The sequence below is a fragment of the Anas acuta genome, chromosome 15, assembly GCF_963932015.1.
Source record: "Anas acuta chromosome 15, bAnaAcu1.1, whole genome shotgun sequence".
Lineage (NCBI taxonomy): Eukaryota > Metazoa > Chordata > Aves > Anseriformes > Anatidae > Anas > Anas acuta.
This window is the reverse complement of record NC_088993.1, coordinates 7,763,585-7,784,262: the sequence shown is the minus strand read 5'-3', so window position 1 is coordinate 7,784,262 and position 20,678 is coordinate 7,763,585. Positions and strand designations below refer to the sequence as shown.

At 38.7% G+C, this 20,678-nt stretch overlaps 1 protein-coding gene across 9 annotated transcripts in view; it reads right to left on the bottom strand.

The window, feature by feature from the left end:
* KATNIP (katanin interacting protein) overlaps positions 1-20,678 on the bottom strand; it is an 85,149-nt gene that overhangs the window by 24,342 nt on the left and 40,129 nt on the right. For all 9 annotated transcript variants that reach the window (XR_011101588.1, XM_068699048.1, XM_068699046.1 and 6 more), the window contains 4 exons: positions 17,690-17,827; positions 11,336-12,224; positions 3,600-4,334; positions 2,129-2,337 (listed from right to left, as the gene is read on the bottom strand). Coding sequence is in view for 8 of the 9 variants with exons in the window: in XM_068699048.1 (XP_068555149.1) it covers positions 2,129-2,337; positions 3,600-4,334; positions 11,336-12,224; positions 17,690-17,827 (1,971 nt within the window). In the remaining variant the exon portion in view is untranslated. The remainder of the gene's footprint in view (positions 1-2,128; positions 2,338-3,599; positions 4,335-11,335; positions 12,225-17,689; positions 17,828-20,678) is intronic.

Sequence of the window (20,678 nt, the reverse complement as noted above, 5' to 3'; positions counted from 1 at the left end):
CATAAGAGTTGCTGGAAAATAAATAAAAAGCAGTAAGTATTACCATGCACCTACACCTGACCATGCTCTACAGCATCTTCCATGTGAGGAAAAACTAAAGTATGACATCATTCTGGAAAGTAAGACATTTAGAATAGCCGGTGGACAAATCAATGCAATAAAAATTCATGGAGGGACACTAAACACAAAAGTCAATAAAAGTTCTTGTGACACAAACTCCTAAGGGTTGGATGAGTGCTCCAGAAAAACAATCACTGCATTTTTGCTCTGTTCTTACATTCTGCCTTGATATCCACTACTGGTGACTGTCAGAGTTGGCTCAAGTGCACTAGTCACAGGTCTGACCTGCTATAAAAGTTGAGATGTTAACTGAAATCATGGAGAAAGAGATGGAAGACAAATGACCATAGGTAATATCTGACGAGCATATAGGACGCTTCCATTAAGAGCTTTTAAAAATTCTGTAATCAGCACAGTAAAACACTATCTCAGTCACAGCAAGAAAGGGTCAACAGGCAGAGACTGTTCAAACCCAATATTGGTCTGAATGACAACTCTATGCTGGGGAAGACAAATCATCTAGTAGATTCATATCATTCTGACAGCATAAGCATCCAGCTTGAAAATCTTCATGGTACTAGCAAATTCTGAATGACAGGGAGATCAATGGTTCAGTCGCAATAGCTTTTGTTATTCTATTGCTGATACAGCATGTTTCGGGGTTAGAAAAGAAATAAGAAAAACATCACAGATGAACAGCAAAATAAAAAGCAGAGGCTCTGAGTAATGACCACGCAGTCCAGGCCTCCTAAGCTTTTGCAATGGAAGAGGTCCTGAGTGAATGCTAACAATGAACAAGTGGATCAATAAAAGTCAGGTGAATTTCAATTTGTGTTCAAGAAATCCTACACTGCATAAGGTATAAGAACAGTTTAAGATACTGAAAGCAAAGATGGAACCAGAATTACCAGTGGCAGTGTTAAGGCCTATTTGTTAAGTTAAGTTATGTTAAGTTATGCCTCCGGTGGCACTGGAGGATTCAAAGGGTTAGAGTTGCTGCCAGTGTCATAACATTTTATGTCCTATAAGCCCCCAGGAGAAGAGGTCAAGGTAGAACAGGCAGGTCTCAACACAGCACGAGGCTCATTAGGAACCATATATTGCTGGGGGCACTTCAGTTGAACCAGCTGGAATTTTGTTTGATTCAATTTTGGATCTCCTTTTAAATATACAAGAGTTTCCCCTAGCCAACGATGTCCTCATTGAAGAAATAGCAGGTGCTCATGAATATTCTAAGAAGGTGTAAGATCTCATGGAAAGCGGGTCAGAGACTGAATAATACTATCTTAAGCAGAAAATCTTGCAGGATCTTTGCTCAGACACTGGACTGTTGGGCTGGACTGATATGAGGCAAGACTGCAGTGCCTGAAAACACAGTTCTCCTCTAATTAGTAAAATACCTACTGTATGGAATAGTAGGGGAAATTTTTATGCTGTAAAATGGACATAGACCCATGAAGATGCTAGTCAGAATAGAAAAGAGTTAAAAATAAAGTGAGAGAGGGGAAAGGTAAAAAATGCTATTATGGCAGATCCTTCCCACCTCAGTTACTTTATTTGTAGAGGAAGAAATAAAGAAGAGTACACTCTGTATGGAAAACATGGAAAAATCTTTGGTTTGGAGTGACACGGAACAGAGTAAATCATTACAAGACTAAGTGTATGGTCAAAGTCATTGTCAATGGCATAAACCTTCAGGAGTAACTAAATCAAAAAGAAACGCCTCTAATCTCTGCCCAAATAAGTAAAGTAATACAAAATAAGAAAAGGAATACACACACACACAATCTAGTATATCCTTCCTTGTAGTCTTCCTAACCAGAGAAAGCAAAAATTGGAGGATCTCCCGTGCTTGAAAAAAAAATTAAATTATTATTATTGTTATTGAGCTGGTGGAAAAAAAAAAAAAAAACACAAAAAAACACAAACAACAACACTTCAAAACAGGCAGATAGCTGTATTAGTTTTTCTGTGGAGATTTATGCCGTAAGGGAAATCAGTGCCTCCTACTTCCATGTCATGTTTCAGAAAGACGTGTCTATAGAATTCTGAATGAAGAGGCCCCTACCTGTTGATTCTCTGTTCTTAATCCCGCTTGTGTGAAAGGTCTTTCATCTCCATCCCCATCAGCAGTTGCTGGCCTCTTTAGTTCTTCTTCATATCTCAGGGAGCTGTCATTTTCTGTTTCTCCATCATACATCTCATCATAGCAGAATACAGCTTCAAGAATATCATCATCAGTAGTGAACAATATAGTATCCCCAAAGTGCTCCGGAGCTGAAGGCAATATATAGAATTAAATACAGAAACCATACAAAAGAATATACAGAGTGATAAAAACTGTCTTCGGTCTTTCTTTTACATTTAAGTTTGCAGTAGTGTTTAAAGATAATATACTGGGAATAGGTACTGACTACTGATATAATAACTATATTCAATTTCTGGGCAACACAACACTGGACAGCAGCCCTGCAGAGAGGGTTCTGGGGGTTTTGGTTGATAACAGGCTGAATATGAGCCAGCAGTGTGCCCTGGCAGCCAGGAGGGTCAACAGTATCCTGGGGCGCATCAAACACAGCACTGCTAGTCAGTCTAGGGAAGTGATTGTCCTGCTCTACTCTGCGCTGGTGCAGCCTCACCTCGAGTACTGTGTGCAGCTCTGGGCACCACAGTACAAAAAGGATGTGAAACTGTTGGAGAGTGTCCAGAGGAGGGCTACAAAAATAGTGAAGGGCCCAGAGAGGAAGATATAAGAGGAGCGGCTGAGGTCACTTGGCCTGTTCAGCCTGGAAAAGAGGAGGCTGAGGGGAGACCTCATCACAGTCTACAGCTTCCTCACAAGGGGGAGTGGAGGGACAGGCACCGATCTATTCTCTTTAGTCACCAGTGATAGGACCTGAGGGAACAGAGTCAAGCTGCAACAGGGGAGGTTCAGGCTGGATATCAGGAAGAGGCTCTTCACGAGGACTCCTCAGGGATGTAGTCACTGCACCAAGCCTGTCAGAGTTTAAGAAGTGTTCGGACTGTGCTCTCTGTCATACGGTCTGATTTTTTGGGCAGACCTGTGTGGTGCCAGGAATTGGACTCGACGATCCTTATGGGTCCCTTCCAACTTGGGATATTCTACGATTCTATAATTTCTACCTTACACTGCACAGCAGACGAACCTAGAAAACCCAGTCAAATTTCAAGTAGTTATAAAAAGAAAATTAAAAAAAATCTCCAAAAAACTTTTCCAAACTGTGAAGACTACCTGTGAAGACTAAAAACCAGCAACCTGTAAATATTGAAGACTGTTACTGAAATAAGGTCTAGTTGTTAAGACTTTGCTAAGAATAAAAATTAGCTCCATATGTTACTTAAATTCACAGTATCATTGAAGAATGCATTAGTTTTGCATTATATTTTTAAATTAAAAGGACTAAATATTAACAAAGTGCCAATTTGCCTTGAAGTGGAAAGTGATAAAAAACAAGACATATGTATTTGTTTATATTATATTGCTGTTTCCACACAGAAAGTAAGAAATGATAGCATACCTCCAGACAAGGTTCCTGAAGCTTTTGCAATTTCTCCTTTAAAGATGCATTGTTCATTTAACATCATTATAATGTCTTTCACACCTCTGAAAGAGTGTATGCGAGATTTATTATAATTCCAAATCCTAATCATAGCTACTTGACAGGGATTCACAAAGTCAATAAAGATAAAGTGAGGTTTTCCAGGAGTAAATGGTGCTAGCCAAAGATGCATATCATCCTGCGTCAGATTTACCCCATCAATTAGATTGGTTATTACTCTGGGATCTTTGCCATAAGCTGGTAATATATTTATATCAGGTGGTTCAGCTGTTATTTTTGCAATCTGAACAGGCTCTCCTTTAGAACTGAAAACTTCAATTCCATTAAGACCAACATAATGTCTGTCTCCCCATGTTGTTCGAATGTCTATTACTAAGTGCTGCCCATAAGGTAAAACAGGGATTTTAAAATCACTTCCATCATGTGCCTCCACTGAATTTTCTTCTTCTTGCCTTTTTGGTAGTGTTTGTACTCCCTCTTTTTTCATTAGATGATATTCTCCAGTCCGGTTGATCTTCTGCTGATGGAGAAATTCATCAAAGATATCCCCTTGAAAATCCATGTTAGAGATGCGGCCACGATGGGAATAATTAAACTTTACCAAGGAGTTCCAGGACTCCTGCAGGGTATGTTCTTGTTCATTGTGCCACTTTGCTCTAGAGGTGGCTATGTCCTTGATAGAAAAGTCTTCATCTGAAAATAACATTACGTATGAATTTAATGTATTGACAAGACTAGAAGCAAATGACTACAGCACACTTTCTAGAATTATGCTGGTTATATTCACATTCCCCAAGTGAAATTCTGGTATATTAGCACTTTTACATTGCTTCCCTGTTTAAAAGGCTATGTCACAATTTCCCTTTCCACTTAGACATAATAAAACAATTGAAGAGCAGAGCACATGCCAACATACCAAAACGCAAGTTTTAGACTTAAATTCTTGACTCAACACACAAAATTTGCATAATGATGAATTTCTTTAATTTAAGATCTTGGCCAAAAACCTTTGGAAAAAAAAAACATGCAGAAAGTGCACGGTGTTAACTATACCCTACCTGCCATTACCACACTCCACATTTCATATTAGATTTGGAAAATGCAGATAGACAACATGATACAAGCAAACACTTAAAATGTGCAGACTGACAGAAGGCAAAATTAATCAATAAGACAGAGGCTTTTAGACAGCTTCTCTTCATAGTATTTCTGCAAGCACAAAGTCCATTCAATCTTTGCTGGTGGCAGTGTCCAAGTACCTAACTTTTACTTTTTGAGAGCTATTGAACCTCAGGCTGCAATGGACAGGCTGTACTTGCATTAAGCAGTGACCTACTAGTTGATTCAAGGACTTTACTCAGTGATACTTATTGGGTGGCCATCACAAGGTATCATCCTCTGCATTTCTGCAGAAGACCTTTCATACTGTTGGACAGAGTTGAGTTTCCAAAGCATTACAGGGGAAAAAAAAAAAGCGCTTCCTATTTCAGCAAAACAGGCTGAAATAAGTTGGTGAGAAATTCCAATGGAATGGGTAGGGCAGGCATGATAAAAACAGAAGCAGAATTATTTGTACAGCTACTGGAAGATGACATTGCTTCTCTACTGCAGATGCATACTTATCTGTGGATGGAAATTAAAATTCTACAAATATAGCATTTTAAGATAAACTCATGAAGCATCAATCCAGCATTTTTTGTGTAGTGGGTTAACCTCCGTTCTGCTATTACTGCCTGTAAATTTCAAATATGCTAAACTTTGAGTTTAAAATATTAGAAACTTAAGCTGTAATTAGTGTGCACTTCCTAAATGGAAAGAACCGACTTCTTACTCAAGGATTTCTTAAGCTTTGTATCACAAGGTAACAAATCCAAAAGCTAACTCCTGCTGAAAACATACTGCCAAAATGATAAGTTATTGCACGTGAGTGCATCGAATAATGTGGATTAACCTGAAGAGATCACGTGACTGTTCATTTCCGCATTCTACCCTGTGTCTACCTTGTCTGCCTACGCCTTTAAACTGGCTGCTGCCTTTCACCATCACTAGTGAAATGGTCAGGGCTGGGAGGCCAGACTATGCAACAAGTGTAACTGGCACAGCAAAAACAAAACGTAATTAAAAGGACTTCACATGGTTTCCTTCTACCTCCTCTGAATCCACATTTTTTTTGTAAATTGTAAATATAGTTCAGAGCAGGTGGATGGTTTCTTACACATTTATAAAACCTTGTATATTTATACAGCACCAAAGAAATGCTATGCTCTTAGTGAAAATCTTCAACACAAGATTTAACAGTTTACCAGAAACTTACTTTTTCCTCCACTTAGACAGAAAAAAAAGAAGCCTGTAACAACCTTGACACATGAAGCTAAAAATACTTTTGAGAAACCATCAGAATGATGGCTGGAAAGATACTAACCTAAAGCATACTCTTTAGTGGGCCCTGAAGGGAGAAAAAAATTAAAACTGATGCTTGGATTTGGCAAGGTAATTTTTTTAAATTTAGTGTCAGATCTACATAACTACAGATCCTCCACTTCCCTTCTGCTTTTGCCACTGTCTTCTATATTCTACCTTTAACTACAACTTCTGTTGCCACCATCCTCTTGCATAGGATCTGTCTTTCATGCAGGTTTCCTCAATTCCGAACTGCCCAAGTCACTGCATGGTATCAGCAACCAGGGCCTCAATGTCCTTGTAGTGAGGGGCTGAAAGCTGAACACAGCACTTGAGGTACTGGTGGGGCCTCACCAGAGCAGAGCACAGGGAGACCTCCCTGTTCCTGCTGGCTACACTGTTCCTGATACAAGCCATTCCTGCTGCTGCTGGCCTTCTTGGCCACCTAGGCACTCTGCTGGCTCATGTTCAGGTGCGCACTGACCAACACCCCCAGCTCCTTTTCTTCTGCACAGCTTTGCATCCACTCTGCCCCAAGCCTGTAGCGCTGCATGGGGTTGTTGTGGCTAAAGTGCAGGACCCAGCACTTAGCCATGTTGAACCTTTCTTTCCCAGTAAAAAGAGGATTTTTGACTCTGCCACCTGTCAGTCTTGACAGGTCAGGACAAATGAGACCTAAACCAGTACCCCTGGAAAAGGGAAGTCATGGCTGGGAATCGAGTATCCCTGCTAGCAAAGCTTGCACCTCGAGCAGCACAGGTGGCATAAGAACAACAGTAATCCTACAGATTGGCCCAGGTCATTTTCCAAATGGGCAAACAGAAATAATACCTGGACCTTACATATTGACAAAGAATAAGCAATGGAGTGAAGGATACAGGCTTCTCTGGATGAAAAGTCTTTGCAAGGTTATCCAAAGTAAATGCAGAACCCACCAGGACTGGCAAAAGGAACTGACGGGGTGCCGTGTCTAAGGGGGGTGTAAATTAAACCATTAAACTGACAGCACCCAAAGCAACTACAAATAATTAAACAGCAAAGAGGGAAAGAGTCTTCAGTCACATGCATTTAAAGAACAGTGATGAGAAAAGAAGTAGATTCCGTGTACAAAGAGGATGAGGTGAATGTTGCTTTCTATGCAGATGAGACCCAAACACTCCTCTCCCTGGCCAGCCAGAGGGGGATAACGATGAAGCATTGCATGGGAATACAATGGGGGCAGCATGCAAGAGGAGCTGTGTGGGAGCGAAGCAAGCTCTCCTTGTGGTCATGCTGGGGAGCAGCTTAATTTCCAGCTCAACATGATTAAGAGCAGATGATAACAAAGATTTTCAAAAAAGCTGTCACTTCTATATTTTCTTCAAATAAATGGAGAAAAACAAACGTAGTACCAAACAATTACAGGCCCATGGGCTAGATTTTAGTTCTGTACAATGTCCTTGAGTGGATACTAAAACAAATGGTTATCAAGAATAAATGCCAATTGCAATAAAATGCAAAATAATGTTTTCCCAAAAGACTACTTAAGACTAATTTTTAATTTTGGTTTTGGAATCACTGGGAAATAAGTAATGTTCCTAGCCTATCTATAGCCAATAATCTTTTACACCAGGGACAACTGAGATAAAAATAAGAACTTGAAAGCAGATGGGAAAGTACCTGAAAGAGGGTTGTGTTCCATATACATAGGCGTAAAAGCCTGGAGACCAACCTGTCTGCTCTTCTCCATCCCGCATGGGAAATACAAATAGGAAACAAATTTCAGAGTAGTATTTCAGAGAACATAAGTTATTTACAAATCACTTCCTTGTTCAAATCATTGTCCCTGTGTATACTCGTGGGATGGGTGATCCCAAAGAGTACTTCCCAGATTCTTACAATTTACCTGAATAAGATACCGCATATTTATTTAACACTTGAAAATGCCAAAGCTTGAAATTTTCAAGATAGGCATGTACAGAAGAGTATTTGATACCAGTTGGCCTTCCCTGTTTTTGATTTTTTTCCCTTTTGTTTTCTTCCCCACCCTCCCTTTTTTTTTTTTTTTTTTTTTAAATGGTAAGTACTCTAAGCAATACAGAGATTACAACTCCAAAGCACTTCTAGAAGAGTGCAATAGGAGTGATTTTCAATGGGAGGTTAACAGGTTTTTTAGCTACATTAAAGAGTGACAGCAGGAGAAGTGGAGCTCTGGAAAGAAAGCAGAGGATAACTCGAAAGCACAGGTCAATGGCTGAAGACTTACAGGATCTGGTATTCCTTTTAGCATCTAAAATTTATTATTTTTATTGGAGCCTTGTGCAACTATCGTGGTACTTCTGTCATCAACTCTGCATGTAGCTAAAGAACACTTGCAGGTGTTACAGACACATTCCCAGCCTCCTGCATGCCTGAGAGGATTGTATGACGGATGCTATCCCAGAGCCCAGAAATAACAACACATTCAGCATTCATCTCCCCTGTGGGTTTAAGAGGAATGTCTTGAATCACCAAGCCTTGTGTCCTGCTTCTGCCAGCAATGCACACCATGCAATTCCTCTAGTAACTTCAGTAAAATACATTTTGGGACATTAGCTTGGAAAAAAACATCTTTCCTCTTCTCTTCTCTGTTGTATTAATCTCATTTCTATTCCCAGCAGCTATAAATAGCAATCATATTTCCATGCTGCAATCACACGCTTCATTTCCCAAATCATTCTAAATGCTCTCTTCTGTTCCACTTCATAATCAGCTTTCCTGAAAATGGATGATCAGAACCACAGTTTTCCAATTGAAGTCTCACAAGTGCCTACGCTGAGATAGTAACGTTTCCCTAACTAACAGAAATGCCTCTGCTGATACATCCTCAGAGTGCATTGCTGTAATCATGCCTGCATCGCACTAGCATTTCATAGTCAGTCTGTGATCAACTACTCAGCCAAGATCCTCCTCTTCCTCAGTCATTTGCAACTGATGATTACTCAGCTTGCAACTTAAGTTTCTCTTATTAGTCCCCAAATGACCTTGCAAGCAGTTTGTACTACCGAATCGCATTCTACTGCTGTCGCTCCAGTCCTCAAGTTCATCTTTCTGTTCTTCAATCCTCTTAACTTTTAATACCCCAAATTATACGTTATATGCAAGTTTTGTCAGCATACTTTCATCATTTGCTATGAACACTGAAGCAGTTACCAAAGATAAAACTGTATGCTTTAATAGCAACAGTAACTCAAGCCAAGTATGCATATATGTGCTATTTCTAATTTCTGTTGTTCTCATTATTCTTCATTTAAAGACCAAAGATGAGCTGTGACGCTGCATATGGGCTTCTGCAGAGTCCCCTTTGTCACATAATTCTATTGGAAACAGCAGTTGTCCCAGCTCTGTAAAAATTTAAATTCTCTACTGTTAGGGAAAGACGTAAAACTGTTTCCCTATTGTTAATGCTCACTCAGTTACACTTTGAAAATGACTTCACCTTGCACAGTATAGAGAGAATGAAAATTGTAAAATGTGGTTTTCTCTGGGACAACCATGTATTGGGAGTTATATTGTCAATTTTTCAGTTTTAAGCTCCGGGTAACAACCTGCTCTGAGCAAGGTTTGAGGACATCCTACAAGAATCATGATAACCCTCATCTCTAAATTCTGGCCATTCTTGTAACTGAAAAGAAAGCATTAAGGTGGGATTTGTTTACAATTTCAGTAATGTTGACAAGTTTTAAAACTCACAAGTCTCACAAGAGGGCTATTCATATGCATACCATAAAATACAAACTATATGTAGCCAAGTTAATGGTGCTGTAAGATCCCTGGTTTGCTTCTCAGCATTGGTTTTCTATTTATTTTATGCATGCATCAAAACAAAGGTTCAAAGAGAACACAATGCAGGAAGAAGCTTCAAACGCCATATTGTGATCTGGTCAAATCTCTTGCTTTTAATATAGAGAAATCGCTTATTCCGTATTGTTACGAAACCTCTGTTAAATGATATATTTTATGTGCTTCCATTACAAGTAGGTTTTAACTTCTTAACTTAATGCAAAATCTGATTTAGAGGATTTATATAAGATAAAATATATTCCAGAATTAGATGAATAGCACTGCAACAAAGAAGAGAGATTTAGGCCTACCAAATATAGAGTGCATTATACGGCTTGTGGATTGGCCTGCATATAATATACTTACTCAGACTTCCACATGACACTTTTGTCACAGAGAGAAATCTGAGAATTTAGGAACATAAGCTTAGTTAAAACACTGAGATCAAGAACATAAATAAAAAAACAGATCATTTTTCCTTTTTTAATCCCCTTCTTTAAATACAAAACTGAGCAAAACTGCAAACAGGAAAATACAGCTCTTTCTTTTGAAAGTCATTTAAAAAAAATCTACCTGTTTTCTGCTTACACAGTAAAAGAAAAAATTGAAAAGGCAGTTTTTGAAAGTTAGATTTGAAAGTATAGACTAAGTGCTTATAATATTCTTTTTTTCTGGGGGGGGGGGGGGGGAGGAGAGCGAATTTTACAGTATGGATAAAGTGACAACCACATTATAAACTGCCTTTTGAGTGGAAAAAAAAAACGTTTTTCTTTGCAAAGCTTGATCTGGGGTTACAATTATACAAATTCTCTCTCAGAATTGCCTTTTTAGTCTTTAAATAGTATTAAACCCCAAAAAAGTCCATATCTGTGGGCACTTAATTCTATTGGTTCTGCAAGGATGTCTGGCCTAACATGCGCTCATTTAAGTAAGGATAAACAGGCACCTTGTTAGTCTATTTTAAGGCACTTACTGGGTTTATATCATTACCTGAGATAAATAAACACTCATAAGGATTGCTAGGAAAGGCAATCTTCTAATGCAGCTTTAAAAAACACTGTGCTCAGACTCCATGGGCAAGACAATTTCAGGTAGGTCAGGCCTCACTGCCAAATCAAACAGGTAACAGCTGCCTCCCAATAAGGCTCAAGGTGATCTTATCAATATGTATAAATACCTGATGGGAGTGAATAAAGACAAAAGAGCCAGACTCTTTTCAGTGGTGACCAGTGAAAGAATAGCAGGCAATGAGCACAAGTTGCAATCTATGAAACTCAATCTGAGCACAAGAAAATGCTTTTGCAGTGAGGATGGTTCAATACTAAACCACCCAGCCAGGCACAGTTCTGGACAAGCTGGTTTAGCTGACTCTGCTTGAGCAGGGAGGCTGACTATGTAATGCCAAGAGATCCCTTCCAACCAGTGATTCTGTGCTTCTGTGAAATGAAGAAAATATCAGCCCTTGCACTGAAGTTATTATTGTGAGATCTTACCTTTGGGTGCCGAATCATCTTCTTTAATGTTTACAGTGTTTAATCCCTGCTTTCTTACACTTCTCCTTCCACTTGTAGGGTACTCTAAGCTGCTGCAATGTTTGTTAGAAAAGTCCTCTGAAATGTCTAAGCCAACACCATCATCCTTTCTGGCTAGCACTTCTACTCTTTCATCTCCATTTGTATTTCTGCTTCTGGATCTTCCCAGCCCATTTCTCTGACATTTGACATCTTCATTAGTCCTATCTGAAAAGTTTGTCATGATTACATCTGACTTTGTTTGAAACCTCGTGCCTAAATCATGTTCTGTAGCAAGCCAGGAAGGCTTCTGCTTACTGGAAACATCTTGATTATTCTCTGCTACTTGGGAAGATGGCCGTAACCAAGAAGGAAGTCCACCTGTAGAATCAGACAATTTTCTTCCTGTTAGCTTTTCCATTTGCTCACTCAAAGAAAGTTCATCATCAGATTGAATGTGCTCAATAACTTCTTGTGCTGGTGCATTTTCTTTGGTATCTTTTATGCAAATGTGAGATGGGAACACGTTTAGATCATTCTCTAACTCAGTCAAATTTTCCTTAGTAAAGCTAATTGAGTTCACCTTATCCTCAATGTGATTTTCTTCTGGCGGAGATTTCCTGTTTACTGAAGTACAGTTTGACTGTAAGCATGCGAATTGCAGGTCGAGTTTCTTGTCTGTGGCTGCAGCTGCATTTATTTCTTTCCTTTCACTTGAAGGATAGGTAGCAATATCTTGCTTGCAATCTGTAAGGTCAATTGTAGTGCTATGGTCAGCGATGAGATCTCCAGAGGCTCTCTCTAATTCACCATCAAATACAAGGTTCTCATCAACATATAATTTCACCTTCTTTGCTCCAACATCAAGGTCCTGGAAAAATAAAAGCATGGAGATTTCCATCAAGGTGTTCAAACATTAGGCACCACTCTTCTGAAACTCTGACCACAGATGAAAACAATGAAAACCCCGTATCAGCAACATGCTTTTAAGTACTTTTTAAATGAAAACATCACATAAGTGAAAACTATATTGGAATATTTAAGATTTTATTTAAAAGGACCAACAGATCTTCTAGACATTACTATGAACCTTTTTGGCTGAAACCTAGGAAATAAATGCTTATATATTTAGAAAACCTTGAGCTAAGACACCTAAATTAAGTATATTTATATTTGATCAGGATGTAAATTCCAGAGGCAGATTTGGCTTCAGCACCTTTAAGATTCATGGCTTACTTGACATGTATGTTACAGAGCAAACAGCCTGTCACATTAAGGGGTGTTACTGATTAACTGTTAGGGGTCTGGTTGGATTCAGGGTCCTGAACTATCACAGTCACAGATACACCAATAATGTAACATGCCCTTGCTCTAGTCACGTTCAATGAGAACTATCACAACTAGGAACAACGCAATTAAGTGCAATTTATTACAGCGACAGGTACACAGGTTCTTTGGATTGCTGGCAATAATTTACAGCATAGGCAGCTCTGGAAGCAGCTCTGCAGAGAAGCACCTGTGGGATCAACAGCAAGTCAGGCACAGTCAGCAGTGTGCCTCTGTGACCACAAAGGCCAACTGCACTCTGCACTGCCAGCTCTGCAGGAAGTGGTAACTCCTAACTCGTGATACTCCATCTGAAAAACAGAATATTGTCATCCCCTTTCATCCTATCCCTCTCCAAGAGAAGTGCTGGCAAACTGGGGAGAGCTGAGCAAAGGCCCACTACCACGGCTGGGACTTGATCACACGGCTTCAGAGGCTGAGGGAGTGAGTTTGGCCAGTACAGAGGAAAGAAGGTAGAATGGGGATCAAATCATAGCTTCTCCTGCCCACAAGGCTTCTTATCTCAGAGGATGACCAGAGAAAGACATGAAGCCAGAGATGCAGACTGTATCGAGAAGGGTTTCAGTCTTAAATATAAGAAAACAGATTCTTCTCAAAAGAGTGATTTATCTTTGCACATTACACAGAGAGGTGGTATAACCTCTATCTTGGAGACTTTCAAAACTCAGCTTGACAAAGCCTAGAGCAACCAGATTTGGCTTCATAGTCAGCCCTGCTCTGAGCAGAATACACGGCTTACAGACCCACTCTCATTCAGCCTAAGTCTTTTTGTAAATCCATATGGAAGCATGGAAAGGTTCCCTCAGGCCCTACAGCCATTCAGCACCAGAACTGCAATAGGCATGCTAGCACAACACATCACTGTCTGTTGAAAGATGGACATTTCCCCATGAATCCAAAAGACCGATCCTGTTCAGTTTGCAATCCGTTTTAAAAACAGGACTGATGCTGGTTTTAACATACAAAGTTTTACATAATTTGCCTATTGGATTTCAAAATATAAACTCTCTTAATATAATAAGATAAAATTCAACATGCACACAGGAAGAACAGCTCCCTGATAAAAACTAATTCAACAAGCTAGGAGCCTTCCACACAGAGGAAAAGATAATGAAAAACGAAAAAAATCAGCACAACTATTTTGAATTAAGATTTATAGACCCTTGTCCCATCTGACAGATGACTACAGAGCTTCAAATTATATTGGTGGAGTCCAGGCTAAATAAACTAAAATTAATTACACAAATAGTAGCTGAGTTGGCAACTCCTTGTCAAGCGATACTGTGGATACTATAAGTTTGCAGAGGATCAAGGAAGACCAACTGAATTAATGGCAGAGAAATCCATTGCAGGTTACTGAAGACAACAATAACAAAAAAAAAAAAAAATCACATTTGCCCTAGTAAGTCTCCAAGATGAAAATTGCTTCTAAGCTGAGACAGTATCAGGAAGAATTATCCTGTACTTTTGCGTTTAATCTTACTCAAGTTATGCTTACTATATTTTCTTGCCTACTGCTGAAGACAGGCTACTGGCTAGATGGACCTTTGATCTGATGCAATACAGCAGGGTTTACAGTTTGTAATATACTTTTGTGATAGAGACATAGCAGGATTGCAGACTGAACTCTTCAGATCGAATACAGAAATGACAACCTGTATAGTGATTGTAATTTGGAATACTATTTTTTTAATTATTATGATTTTTCTAGTCTCAGTTGCTAACACAGCATGTTTATTATGGTGTTTCTATGTTTTCACATTCACCCACATACAAGCTGTCTGTCTACCCCTAATACCTTCTAAGTCACTGATATAACCAACATCCAACAGATTTGATAGAACAGATGTTCTCAAACATGACGGAACCCCGCAGTTTGCGAGAGGTAACTGTCTAAAGGAGACAGGAAAAAAAATGAGAACCTATACTGAAAAGAAGGTGAGAATAACACAGTTTCAGGAATTTGGGACAACAGTGGCTGATCAACTATTTTGTCAGCAAATTTTTCTCAATCTGTCACAAAACAGACTTTGCTTGTTTCATCAACCAAAGATACAGGGCAGAGCATCTTGTGAGTCAACTTGCAGTCAACCAAGGAGAGTTTGTGCAGAGGCAACTGGAGTTAGGATATTGTAATATGCACCTACAGAGAGAAAAATTGAAGATGCAGGCAAACAAGAAAACTACAGTGGGGGAAGAGGAGGGGGAAGCGAGATGGGTCAGGAAGGAATTCAAAAAAGAAAAAAAAAAAAAGGAGAGAGAGAGCCTTTGTTAACTTCTCAGAGAATAGCTGTAAACCCAGTTTAACCAGTCATAAAGTCATGGCTGCCTGCATTACTCTTAAAGTATCATAAAGCTCTGGATGTCTGTAATGATGCATTTGGTCATAAAATGATTTCTTTTTTTCCCCTTGAGCCATAGGGGACACCGCTAGATTAATCTAACTGGGGATCAAATCATTGTAATTATATGTATAAAAAACTAACTACATGGCTTTGCCTGAAATTATGACGGGAAAGACCATCAAGATGCTCCGGTAACGTTATTTTCCAAATGTTTGTATGTCTGGACAAGTAATTTCCCGTTTAAATGCTACAGATATTGGATATACACAGTTGAATTTGGGATAACTCTAACACTTCTACAGAATATGTTAGCTTTTATTACAGTTTTGAATATTCAAACATTAGTCCTGTGTTTTTACTTGAGAACAGATATAACCTGCATGGAAACACAGAAATATACATGTGCATTTTGGAAAGAATTTGTCAAATTCAGCTTTTAAATTAAAATCTGCAACAGCTTAAGAACAGAACATATTGGAATGAGTCCCCCCCATTTTGTGAAAACAGTTTTATGGTTCCTCAATATTCTTTCTTGGCTTTCAACTTCAGCCCCAACAGAGCACCTGCTGGCATAGTGCTTTCCAATCAAGCAACAGAGAGTATATTTCTGGACATTTCAATGGTATCTGTCAGGAAGGACAAAGCTTTGAACTGGAGACACTTTTCTGAGAATTATAGCTGTACAGAAAACAACATTGCCTCTGCCTGACTTCTCAAATAAAAGTGAAAAAGGAGGAGCAATAAGTCAAAAACAAGAAGGAAAAAGTATTTCTATTAACCTAACTCTGTGGGAAAAAAACTCCAGATTAGCCAGGAACTGCAAAACCGCAACTGTACAGACAATGCACCCCAGTCCAGCGAATTGGGTGAAAAAAAATCTCCAACTCAAGAGAATGGACATTAAATATACACAAGGATGAATAATCACTTGAAAGATTATCCAGTTGGAAAGCATCTAAAACATCCATGCATTTAAGTATTAATTCCATTCACAGATTTGTGAAGCCATACCACAGTCACTACATAGAATCCTATGAAAAGGGCTTTAAAAGTATCAAGTAACAATTCAAATTCAAGGCCAGAGAAAGTATTTACGTGTTTGACAAACTTGAGAAAAAAAATGGGCATCCTTACTCTTGATCTGTTTTCACAGATTCAACATGAACACATTTTTCACAGACCTCATCTGAAGTAAATAAAGAAGGCAAAGTGAAGCATTCTCTGAGACTTTCTTTGTAATGCACTAAACCAATGAATACATGACAATAATCTGACCTGGTTTTTAGAGCTTCTTTCAGACAGTTTTTTCCTACTTTCAGAATCAAAAGCTAAAACTCAAATATTTTCAAAAATCCGTAAGTACTGGTCTGAATTAGTCTTTTATCTATTTGAAGAAGTACATGGGTGCCTCTCGCTTATGTGTTTTCTGAGGGAAAGAAGGTTAGAACACTTAAAACAAATAAATACAGCTCTGGATTTATGTTAACAGGAAGAAAATTGTTAGCTAATTGTATTTTTGTTTCTGATCCTTCTCAGACAAAATGTCCTCATGACATAGTTAGGTAGAACTGCTTTGATTATTCCTTCACATTAAGAATAATGAGCTCGTGTATACTGCTGGACTGCAACTGAAATCTGAAATCCATGGAATTACAATCCTAATGGATTTTACAGTTCGCCTCATAGCAGTTTATTAAAAAAAAGTCTTGCAACACACAAATATGTTTATGTGTATTTCCCATATATTCAATAGGTTTGGTAACAAACCATAGTATTACCTCCAAAAGCAGCAATCCCTTTCACACCCTAACTATGACGGAACATTCTATAGCCTACATTTTAATAGAAAAAAGCTATTAAGATTCCAGAAAATACGTATAAATCACATGATAACAAACTTGTTTAAGCTGTTCACTCCACAGCCACTTCCATACATATAAGTTACCACGTGTGCTTATATAAGAACATGGATGAGAGGAAGACCACAGGGATAAAGCCTCTTATTTATAAAATAGAACAGCAAATCCTCTTTCATCCAGTACCTGGGATTTTTTTTTCCTCAACACTTCAGTGTACAAACAAGAATAATTTCCATGGTGACATTCAAACACACAAACAAGAGACCATCTGTCATCAGATGTCTCTCTTGTAACACTAGATTACAAATTATATTACGTACATGCAGTTAGTATATTTTTAATTAAAGTAACAAAACAAAAATTGAACACCAGTCACCTTGTTTATACCTACACACATGAGAAATCCAACATTTATTTACATATTGTAATAAAGCAACCCAGAGCCCTGAATATTAAGATGCACTTACCTTTGTATATTTATTTCTCACCACAGTAAAAGATCACCTGACAGAATGTGCAAGCCTTTTGCTAGGTCTTTTGAGATTTGTAACAGCTTTCATAGCAAATGCTAACTGTGCCTATGAAAATGTTCATGTTTACATTGCTACAACTTACAATCAACAACAGAAGCAAAAATCTGCAGTAAACATGGGCCTCTCCTAGCTCTGCATTTCACTAGAGAAAACGTTATCTATTTTTATTTCATACTTTTGGAAAGAAAATTAAACTGAGTTTCTATAGGAAAAGTAGAGCATGCATAGAGGAGTTGAGAAAAGACTACTTACACTAGTTGTGCTGTTGTAATTCCAAATCTTGATCTTGGATATACCAAAGTCACATGACCGGGTGGGGTTGCGGATAACAAAGTAAAGTTGGATGGGAGGATGGAAAGGGCACATCCAAAGGAAGCATTCCTTTGTCGTCTAAAAACATATACAATCAGACTGTCACCAGTACACCTTCTTCCAAAGCAGGATATTTAATTAACTCATCACCCCACAGGAAAAAAATCAATTGGAAAAGTAACCGTTTAATAAGACCTGTTACGTTAAGAGCAAAACCTTAACCTTATTTTCAAACAGTAAATCCGACTCTCCTGCCTGTAAGACAGCTCTCAACCTGACTATTAGATAAAGGTCAGCTGCTTGCGTTCCCAAGTGAGACATCTGCATGCTCATGAATGACAGGCAGTCTGCCATGCTTTGGAACTGCAGGGTCAAAGCAAGTCCAGTTTATTTTAATCAAATTAATCAGCTTTGCTGGCACTAGAGAGGATCACTGAGCACAATGGACACTGCATAATCATTTCACAATTTCTTAAAGTGCTTGTGCTCCTGTTTACCATCTAAGGAGGGGAAACATCGAATTTATTTCACTCCCTTTATTTTAATCAGGATTTGCAGATAATTAATTTCACTTGCAGATATATTTCTTAGAGCTATATTTGATTATTTATTTTTTTTAAAAGATAAAATAGAAATCTCCAACATCGATTTTACAGACAACTGACAATAAAGATAGTTTAAATACCAAAGTATGCCTAATTCTGGGCACTGTTCAAGAGTGCTATTTCTACATGTTTAGAAACAGAAAAAGGATGTGTGGCAGTTCAGAAAGAAGCAAGGAATAAAGAGTTTCAAAATCAAAACTTTAAATGTTAATATACAGGACATCAAATGTTACCCCAAAACAGAGAAGAATAAGGGCAACATGTAAACATACATGTAAACAACATTTCAGTGACCTGAGATGAGCCGGTAAATTACCTCCCTTCCTAGTTTCAATAATCCATAGCGCATACAGTCACACAGCAGGTACACAAAGCCAATATTTTTCCACATCCTTTCACTAAGAACTGAGCCTTTCAGTTTTCCCTATAGATGGTAAATAAAACCTTCCTCTCGAGTAATTTAAATATGTCTGATGATACTAAGGACAGATCTCTGCCTGCCTGCTGAACAAACAGAACCAGTTCTCAGAGTGGTCATCTACCTGTTCAAAGTTCTGATGGTTTATGTCATCTCTGCCCCAGAGACCTCTCAACAAGCTTTGGGACATCATTGTTACTTTGAATGCATTTGGGGCATAACAACTACACAAGCACCAGAAGGGCTTATTCCTTTTTACATTAAAAAGGAAAGAAAGTCTATTGACATTGAACAATATCCTTCAAACCAGTGAAAAGCCAATTCCAGGATCAATTTCAAGGCTACATCATATTATTTGAGTCATATTGTGAACAAGCATGATCAAAAAAAGAATAATGATTCTCCAACAGCTGACAACATGTGATGAAGGTCTTCTCCAGACCTCAGACCTCTTAAGTGAGAACCTGATGGCCTAGAAATCAGTAGGTTCTCTGGGTGTACTGATATAGAGCCAGAGTTACTTTAACAGGCAGACAGCAGACTCAGAGCCAAAACAGACTCTGGAGAGACCCATTTGTACTTCTATCCAGAAGATCTGTAAAGGCTGCAGATCTTCCAAACAACAGGAGAAATAATCAGCCTGGCTCCGATATGTTGTCTTGAGTGAGACGCAACTGTGGACATAGTATTGTTTGTCAGTAGAATGAGCATACTCATTTCAAAGAACTGACATCAGAACTTCAAGATACATTAATGAATCCATGCCAAAACTCAGTCTGTGGGGGACGCTCATGCTTTATAACATTACACATTAGGTACTCTGCTCTGGAGTCTAGAGTTACCATCTTTGGCATTAACGCTGAAGAAATCTAGCCCCAAAGTTCTTTGAACTGTCAGGGTGAACCTGATATGCCAGGAGTACTCGTTATATTTGAGCAGAATCAAAGCAAAAAGTGAGAGCAGGAACCTTTGTCTTTAGATTTTCTGAGAGACTGGCCTCTGATACATTGCTTTGTGGGGGCACTGAAAGTATGCCCGATGCAAAGGAAAGGAAGGCTTGAGCCTTGAGGAAATTAACAATTTAAAGGACTATGTTACACTGTAATCAGTTAAAAATAAAACATCATGGCTTAAGAATAATGGGATATGTGAATATATGAAAAATGCTGTGTGATGGATTAATAATTACATTACTACACAGTATATAACTATCCAGAAAGACTGAGAATCACAACTACTACTACTGACTGGAAACCAGCACAGAGCATGGCCTATAAACGAGACAAGGCATTTATGACACACAAACTACAACTTCCAGGAGACAGCAAGAAAGATGTTACAAGTAGAAATATTTGTCTGGAAGTAACATTCCATACTGAGTTTCAATGAACTTTTAGAGTATTACACATTTGCCCTCTTTCTATTTTCATTCACCTTGCAAGTCGAAGAGTATCACTAGCACAAAATGCACTAAAATTTGTACTTTTAAAAGACTAAGTCATTTAGTAAATTCAACCACTCATACTCATTTTTATTAGAATCCTAGCTCTGAAGTCCCACGGTGAGTTTTGAACATTTTATATCATCAGTATGTCAAAATACATACAGCGAATCCCAAGAACAACTGAAAATATGGCACTATGAAGAGCTATGGAGTTTTCTGATCTCTGCAGTAGCACCAGAATTTCACAGAATCACAGAACTGTAGGAGTTGAAGGGACCTCAAGAGATCATCGGGTCCAACCCCCTTGCTAAAGCAGTTTCCCTAGAGCAGGTTGCCCAGGTAGGTGTCCAGATGGACCTTTAATATCTCCAGAGAAGGAGACCCCACAACCTCCCTGGGCAGCCTGCCCCAGTGCTCCATCACCCTCACCGTGAATTAGTTCTTTCACATGTTGGTGTGGAA